The 9,116-nt window shown below is 44.1% G+C and overlaps 1 protein-coding gene across 1 annotated transcript in view; it reads right to left on the bottom strand.

Moving 5' to 3' along the window:
- Positions 1-9,060, bottom strand: part of ANTXRL (ANTXR like) — a 56,018-nt gene extending 46,958 nt beyond the window's left edge. Inside the window, exon 1 of the mRNA XM_005417397.2 lies at positions 8,709-9,060. Coding sequence (XP_005417454.1) covers positions 8,709-8,869 — 161 coding nt within the window. The 5' untranslated portion in view covers positions 8,870-9,060. The remainder of the gene's footprint in view (positions 1-8,708) is intronic.
- Positions 9,061-9,116: the final 56 nt, after the last annotated feature.

The following is a 9,116-nucleotide window of genomic DNA, read 5'->3' as shown; positions in this document are numbered from 1 at the left end:
AGCCATCAATGCCAGTCATGTCAAAGCCCTCGTGAATACCACTGGGAGTGGCCTGGCTTAGAGAAGAATCTGATTTCCCTTCCCTCTTATCCAAGCATCCCTCTAAATATCCATGTTTGTAAAGCTATTTGTAAAGGAAAGGACTTTTATGTGCCATTTCATGCCTCTGTGTGTGTGTGTATATATATATATATATATATATAAAATATACGAAGTTGTCAAATGTCATCAAATATGAGATCCACCACTGACAAACAGAACTGCCGCACACTATTGAAAATCCTGACCCCTTTGGAACCTTATCTTCCACACTGCAGAATCACTGTTGTTATCAGCATAAACCAACTTGTTGCCCTTTGTGGCTGGACCAGACCAGGAGAAGAAATGAAGCCTGTCAAAGACCAGCACGGTGCACAAAAAGCACTGGGGTGTGACACACACTCATCAGCATCTGGGACAAGCTATGGATGGGGAAGTGACACAGACAGGGACTCTTATGTATCCTGTTGTGGAGGTTTGTACCAGTTGGGCCACCACGACAGCACTGTGGCTGTCTGCAAAAAAAGAAAGCCTGTGTTGCAGCCAGATGCATCTTGCAGGCTCCCACCTCTGAGATTTCCTGCTTTCAGCCATCAGCTGCCTGGTTCAGTCCCTCACAACAACCAAAGGCTGCCACCACCCTGCTGGGCCCTCCTCCCTGCACCTTCCCTGCTAGGAAGCCCAGCCAGCCTAATGCTCTCTGCAAAGCAGTGGGGCAGCACAGGAGCTCTGTGGGTAGTGATCCATAGCTGACCAGCTGTTTGTGTACCTTTCAGAGTCAAAGCAGGATGGTGAGGCTTTAGCCCTCAGAGGTGACATAATTCTCGTGGTGAAGGAAAGTACACAGCAATAAACAGCTGCTGTGGGAAGCTGGAATGTTCCAGAAAGCATCTCAGAGCCTGTTTCTACTGCTGCTTTGACTGGGGTAAACCTGGAGTGGGACCAGAGAAGTAGCAAAATTTCCCCAGGTTTATCCCTATGCAATTGGGACCAGAATTCAGCCCAAGTGAAGTTAAGAAAAAACCCCACAGAAGCCATTTGCCTTGAGCATGCTCCCTGCTCCATGAGCTCTGTTCCCATTACACACAAGACAAAGAGAAAAGTCAGCAAACCACAACACAGGAAAAAATGTCCTCTGGGCCACATCAGGACTGGGCTTGGAGGAGCAGCTGCTGCTGCTGTTTTCCTTCGGTTTATATTGCTACTGCTGGATGGGAGGGGAAAAGAGGAGGTCAGTGAGTATTTCTGGGGGTGGAAGGAAGTGATGTGATTCCAGGGCTTGATTCCACTCCTGCCAACTTTGGAGTGATTCCTTCTGGTTTAGCAGAGCTCTGTGTCAGCATGTTGAACTGTGCCTACCCAATCTGAAGTATTTCACGGATGTTTGTGAAGACAAAGAGCCAAGATAGGTTGGAAACTTTGTCTTCTCTCCTGACAGACTCCCAGCAGCAGTAGAAGCTGGGGCCTGGAGAAGTGAAGCAGCACAACCCTGGCATAAGGGGTGCCACTCTCAGCCCAGCCACTTCAGCAGGCAAACAGCAGGAGGGCCAGTTGTGTCTGTCCTAGAGCACATGTGTTCCACAGCCTCTGCTGAATTCACTGTCAGGAGCCCCTATGGATCCACCCAGTGCAATATACAGCAGTCACCTGGCTTTGCTGTGAAAGTTAAAACCCCAACTCTACCCAAAGGGTAAATATTTTTATTACCATATGTACACAGAGAAGGCAGCAGGACCCAGAGCCTTTCATCCCTGCTGAAAGTGACAGAGTGAAATCCCTCGAAAGCACAGAGCTGCCCCTTGTCCTGTTCCGCACACACACACACCCCAGGCCCATTTGCCTCCATTACAGATTAGCTGAAGGCAGCAATTCCAGACATCCTGGAGCAAATAAAAGAAACATAATTACTGATGCTGGGTTTAGTCTGAATATGGTGTCAGGAGAGTACCAGCCCTCCTAAGTTTGTAAGTCCCTGTAAGTCTCTACCCCTTGAGCTAATGGTGGCCCTGTACATGGTCCATTGCTGACAAATGTGACACTGGTGTTATTTGGAGGGCTCTTTGTGGTCACAACCACATTGTACAACAGAATTCTTGCACATGGCTAATAATGGCTCTGCAATAAAAGCAAACCCTGGGGCACTGAGTTTGTTGTGGTTTCAGACACGCATGCCCGAGTGTTCATCCACCCCTCTGCTCCCTTCTGAGCCACCAGAGCATTCAAAGTGACAAGAATCCTCCTCTCCCAAACAATGCATCTTCCATGCAGGGAAGGGACCTTGACTGGGTGATTCATCCAGGCAAGGAAGGACTAGTTTCCATCATCTGCTCCAGAGGCAATTAGAAACACAGGCAGAGACAGCCATTCTGAGCCAGTCCTTGCCTCAGAGTACTTGTAACATTAATGGACAAGACAAGGGCTGGAATGGGGAGGGGAAGATGCAGAGAAGTGGCTGCAAAATGGCTTTTAATCCTAGGCCAGCATCCGAGTACAGGACCCAAACTACTTGAATCCAAAAATTTCATGACCAAACTCATTAATTTCATAGCTAGTTTTTGTCCTAGGGATAAAGTTTGCAGCAATATGACAGATTTCTATGAAATCATGCCTCAAACAAAACAGTGCCCTTTGATCCTACAGTCATCCATCTCATTCACAAATCCTGCCATCCTATAGCTCCTGGTAAGTCCCTCACCAACAACAGGACACAAAGTGAAATTCAGAAGCCATACTCACACTGCATTCAACCACTTCAGATCTCCCTGAAAAGCTCCAGGGATGCTCTGAGCAGCATCAGGGCAAGAAGACCCACTCTGAGCATCCTGGTACTCCTCAGCACAGCACAGGGAGCAAAGCAGGGCACACAATCCCAGCCATGATGCAACACTTAAAAAGGTGCAAACAATAGGATTAGAAGATTCAGTTCTAGTACATCTCATACAAATTCACAGTTTATATTGAATTTGGCCTGCAAGCACAGACAAAAGTAATGCAATTCTCAATCACTGAACACACAAATAAAAATCCTAGGTCAGTGGGAATCTCACGGTTTACTTCCTTGGCTCAAGCCCCAAATAAATCAGATTTAGTTACATGCATAAATAGACTGCAAATGACAAGCTGCCATGGCTTTTTCTTCCCGTTAACTGTACATGTTTTATGTCAAATAATCATTACCCATTAGCTTTGCCTTGTTTCATAAAGAATTTTTTTTCTTGGACTAAAGGAAGGAGAATTGGTTTTCCTAAATGTTTCTTTTTTCCTGACAGAAGTCAGAGCTGGCAGAAAAATATCAGACAAAGTACAAACAAATAAAACCTGGTTCAAATAACATAGGTATGTCTGAAATAGAATAAAAATTTGCCTTGGAATATTCCAAGCAATTATACCTGGTTGTAAGCAAATCACAGCACTGCTGCAATAAAACCACAACAAAGAAAGATGCAAGGCAAAATACCAGCAGATTACATTTTGAAAACAATAAAAAAGTATTGCTTACAGGCAGCTGGAGATTATGAGAGGTGTCATGTAGATGATGTGGTCAAGTTATAAGCAAGGGAAGTCAGACAGAAAACGAGGAAGACAGACAATCACTTTTAAATACACACAGAGAAATCAATGCTATCAAAGAAACAAAGCTGATACTTTTGTTCAGACAGCAACTCCTCTCAGCTGACCTGCATCAGGTTCTACATCTTACAATGAACTGAAGTCTGACTGCAGTAGGTAGATATTCCCACCTAGACAAAACAGAGTTCAGCAGTGGTTTAAAAGTCACTCAATACCAACTTCTCTGATATAGTTAAGGTAGGTAATAGAACATGTATTCATTTTTTGCCAGCAGTCTGATTTTCCAACCACAACAATATTGTTTACCCACTCATCCCCTCCCCACACCCTGTGCAAAACCAGCACCCAGAATGGCAGTGGACTCGGAGAGCATGGAGAGAGAAGCTGCAGGAGTTCCCACAGCTCCAGCTCCATCCTAATGATCGTAGGCTGGGACTACATGAGGCAGGAAAAGAAGCACAGGGCTGCAATGAGACCCTAAGGCAAAAAATATTTGTTCTCTCTAGTACTTGTAATTACTGAGTGCTAAATTCATTCAAATAATTGGCAAGGAAATCGTTGGTGGGGGGGCAAATAATGTGTTTATCAAATGCTATTTGTTTGCATTAAATGCAGCATATTGTGAAAAAAAAATAATATATGTGGAGATCACCAACTCCCTCTAGTTGTCTTAACATTATAGAAGGTGACCTTAAATAGCAGCTCCTGAAATGCTTTTGTTCTGAAAGCTTTTGGCAAATGAGGAACAATCAACCTGTTTCCCTCCTGACACTTTTCACACCCACTGCCTTTTCAATGGCGAGCTGAGAAGAGGTATACAGACCTAAAAAACAAAATCAGGAAGGATATTGGACAGGGTAGCAAATTCCCACCTAATCAGAGGTTGTGCTCTTCCCTAGCAGTGACATTCACCTCTGGAGCAAGGCTTACCAAGTTGAAAAAGAGGCAGCCGAAAAATGGATTACAAGTGAGAGACTGGGCACATTTTACTGATATCTCTACCAAAGTTGCTGATGACATGGATGCTCTTGGGAGCAGAGGAGACAAAGTAAAATTGATGTGAAAGGCAATATTGTTGTGGGCCCAAGGAGAAAAAGAGGGACTATACAGAAGTTCAGGGGGAACCTGAGGATTGAAGAAAATGTAGTTAAGCCAAACTTCCCAACATAACAGTTACAATCCAAGAAAACCAGCCAAGACTTTACCAATACATTACTGCTGCTGTGATCTATGCTGTAGAAAAAGGAAGCATTTTCTCAGGGCTGTAAAGCTCATTTTTCCTCAAAATCCAAACAACTTTTAGCAAACATCCCAAATAGGAAAAATAAGAAAACACTTCTGTCTATCTCACAATCAAAAATAACCAAGAAGTTGTTTCATATTTGGAAAATTATAGCACAGACAGCCCAGCAGTTCAGACTTGTCTTGTCAAGCACTGCCAGCAGCAGATATTTATGCTAAGTGTAACTCCTTACTTTAAAGGGGTTTCTATTTGTTGCATTAATAAACAATCATAATGACGCTACCAGGCATTGTTATAATTAGGAAACACTAGAGGTCAGTCATCCTTTCTTCTCATCAAGTGCAACTCAATATGATTACAAACAACAGCTGGATGTTAACAGCAAGGCAGGATGAAAGGGAGTTATTTACATTCTCAAGCACAAGTATGTCATTACAAGACCTGATGGTCAAGCAACCAGGGCCTGTCTCCACAGTTTGGGATGGGACAGAAACAAGTTCTTTGGGCACTGGGACAACCTAAGTAAATGAAGCAACCAAAGCAAGTGAGAACTACTCAACAATCCATTATATCTGGCTTAAAAGCTTAAGAGCTTTTTACATTGTTAAAAAGTAAAATTGAGAACTTTGCTATCACAAGTGACTTGATCTTACTGCGTGCCGTGGGAGGTGGGTGTGCCAACTGCAACGTACACTGCCTTACCTCATGCACAGAGTGACTTAGTTGCTTACGAAAGAAGTTTTGCTGCTTCGTTGTGATATTTTAAAGTCTTCCACTATGCCTCCAAACAAGCTCAGGCCTGCACAACTCATAAAGCACAAGATTCAGACAGAGCAAGATTGCAGACTCTAGGCAGCCACCTCTGCAGCCAGCAAATGTCCTGCTCTCCCAGCTTCAAGAGATTTCCTCATTTAAGCATCCCCAGAGACAAGGAAGTCCTAATGTAGCTCTGGCACGGTCAGCCAATCCTAAGGAGGATGATGGCTGGTCTCCCTCCCACACATGCTGCTTTTCCCTTTCATTATGCCAGCTTTTTGGGGCATCTAAGGTTTAGTGGCACTGCCCTGATCTTGCTTATCCTGTGGAGTTAACATGAAGGACTGCAGTCAAACTCAGGCAGAGAAAAAATGCAAGAAAACAGCAAGTTTCTTTTTTTCTAATTGGCAGCACATATATTATACCAATAACTTCACCAGAAGATGATCTTTTCCATCTGATGGTTGTTGCCTGCAGGATTAAATCCTCACAGACTTTGCCTGGCAGAATGGAAAGGAAACATCATGCCCCAATAAAGTCATTGCAGTAACACACACTGCATAAGGAGAAAGGTTTGTTGTCTTCTTCCAGATTTCCTCCTACAGATCTTTCTATTGGGAAGCAAAGCAAAGCAGACAAAGTCATTTTGGTTCAGCCAGGCTGATTTTAGAGACAGGAGCTGTCATTCAGCTCACTACAGGGTCACAGGATTAAAGCCTGGTATTTTCACACAACCAATACTTCAATCCCAGTGTTGGCTAACTAAGACTGAATGCATCCAACTCCAGACTGGCAGGACACCAACAAAGAGAGGCAATCCCCAAACTATAGGGGTGTACTTCATGGTGTGTATGGCTGGGTTTTTCTGGGGCTTCTCCCACTTGAAATTACAGACAGAATTCTTCACAGATATATGTCAGTATCCAATCCTAAAAAAAAATAATTGTTCACTGTATTTACAGATTTACCAGATGCTTCTGACGGGCTTCTCGCATTCTCCCTACCTGAAATACCCTGACTGTCCTCAACACTAATGAATTCTCAACACTACCTGGAGTTCCTTCCTGAGGAGCTGTCCCAAGACCCAGGGTATATGCACTAAATCAGTCCTCCCTGCCTCCATAAAGCTCCTTGTGTTGTGCCAGATGTCACAGAATACAGCTGGGATAAATACACCCTCAGCCGCCACAGGACCTATGGCTCCCAAGATCTGGCACTCTAATATTACCCATATGGATTGTAATGCAATCTCATTGAGACCAACAGCAGCTTTGCCACCCCACTGTTATAGTCTTGGTGGGAGCAGGGATAGATTCTAAAACCACTCAGGGGCCCAAGTAACTCAACACAGCTTTTACAAAAGGAGAGTTATTTGGTGTAACTCTCAAAGCTCAAAAAGACTCAGTTTGCAATTGAAGCTAAAGAGAATTTTCCCACTGGAACCCAAATGCATGACATTTTACTTCAGTCAGGATCAGGTCCAGTTTCCAGTGGACCACTGTAGTGAATGGACAGCGCCTGAAACAAAATGAAAGACCCGTGGCTTGCAAAAAGAAAATACATTATTTCAGGTCCAGAGTACTAGAGAGGAACTTGCTTAGATGATCAATTTCCTACTGTTTGAAGATCAGTATCTCTGAGCAAATTGCTCTCTTCTCTGCTTTTATGTCCTTGAATATGAATGGTAACAGCACAGCCAAAAAAGGGCTTTCTGAAATACTGATGAATATATACATATATATTCTGAAATATAGATGAAAAGTAGCATGGGGCACAGTGGAGATTGCTGGGGTACTCAATGTCATTGTAACAAAGAAATTGTACTACAGAAGACAGAGGAGCCATACTGCTATCACCATCATTCATTTTTACAGGGAATTCAGTGTGGGAACTGGGCATAACAACAGTGCCAGTCACTTCTAGGAAGCCTGGCAGGAATTAATTTGAGAACTAACACTAGCCCCCCACAGAGCCCTTTCTAGACACAGAAATTACTTCAGGAACAAGTTCTAAGCAAAAGAAAAACAAAACATGACCACATGGTGTATTAGTGTATCTTTTAGAATGGCAGAATGCCTTTGATCTTCAGCTTCTTTTCCTCTAAAAACAGAATCATTATTTAATGATATTTTTTCCCTTCTTGAATCCAGAAATATACATCTTGAGTGACAGTGACTTTTTGCCTCTTGCAGGCTGTACTGAGGGCCTTACGGATTGATCCATTCTCCCAGCTGGGAAATAGAACAATGCAGACTTTATACCTGGCTTGAGGGCAAGAATCACAAGGACTTTCATAATACCCTGTCACATAGGTAACCCAGAATGTATTAGATAACACAGTCATCATACTGTGGGACACTAACAATTTACTCCTTGAGTTAATCCCTTGGCTTTAATCCTCTGTCAAGCCAGAGCAGTACACCAGAAGAAAGAGAAATTTGTACCTTCTGAAAAACACCTGTGGGTGCACCAGTTTACCACTTACTTTGTTAGTGCCTGCCAAAACATGCCTACACACGTGAGCTTAATCATACCCCCCCACACCTGAATTCAGCTGACATAGTATTAAAGAGAAGTCCTATTTTAATAGGTGTAACTCAAACACAAGTTTAGACAACTCTGAAGAACCTGAGCAAAAATAAGTTTTATAAAACCTTGTTCTTGTAAGTGAACTTGTAAAAACACAGACAAGCAGTCTGGTCTTAACTTTACGTAGGTCCGCATGGTCCTAGCACTGCTAAGTCCCACAAGTGATATCTCTGCACGCAGCCCAAGCCGTGACACAAAACTCCAGGAACGATGTGGGCACTGACCAACACCCCCTCAAATCCAACAGTCACAGCCCACTCCCCACACCCTGAAAGCAATCCAGTTTCCCAGGTTTGCATGCACAACTCAGCATAAAGGACACTGCTCCCCTAAATGCTCCACTTGGGAAATGTGCAAGTTTTGGGAAGCAAAAATAAGGAACGAGACCCACACGTCATATTTGGCATCAGGAGAAGTCGTCCGGGAAGACGGGGGAAAGAAACAACATCCCTGCTGCTGCAAGGAGTCACTGAAGGGTGAATAAACGTTTTTAAATGCGACTGTCACTTACTTATCCAGGACGAAGTAGAGATCAAAGGCACCGTGACAGGAGCGCTGCTCTTCTTGCTCTTCCTCCTCCTCCGGCCGGGCGCAGCAGATTAGGCTCCCCAGTGCCAGCAAAAAGCAGCACAAAAATGCCGCTTTCTCCACACTGCTCCAGCAACTCGCCATCTTTTCCCTTTCCTTAATTCCTCCTCCTCCCCCAGTCTCTCTCTCTCTCTGCAAATCTTACAGGCGCTTCGGAAGCACCGAGAGCAGAGAAAAAAAAATAAAAAAAAAAATAAAAAAAAAAAAAGGAGAAATCACTAACTTCAGGATCTCAGTTCAACCCTGAGAGCTCCAGGCAGCCCTGCCCGCGGGCGCCGGACCGCTGGCTCCGGGCAGGGGGCTGAGCCCAGGCGGATTGTCCCCAGAGCCC

This window comes from Geospiza fortis, unplaced genomic scaffold, assembly GCF_000277835.1.
Source record: "Geospiza fortis unplaced genomic scaffold, GeoFor_1.0 scaffold130, whole genome shotgun sequence".
NCBI lineage: Eukaryota > Metazoa > Chordata > Aves > Passeriformes > Thraupidae > Geospiza > Geospiza fortis.
Note: the sequence above shows the minus strand (reverse complement) of the source record. Positions and strands in the feature narration are given on the sequence as shown.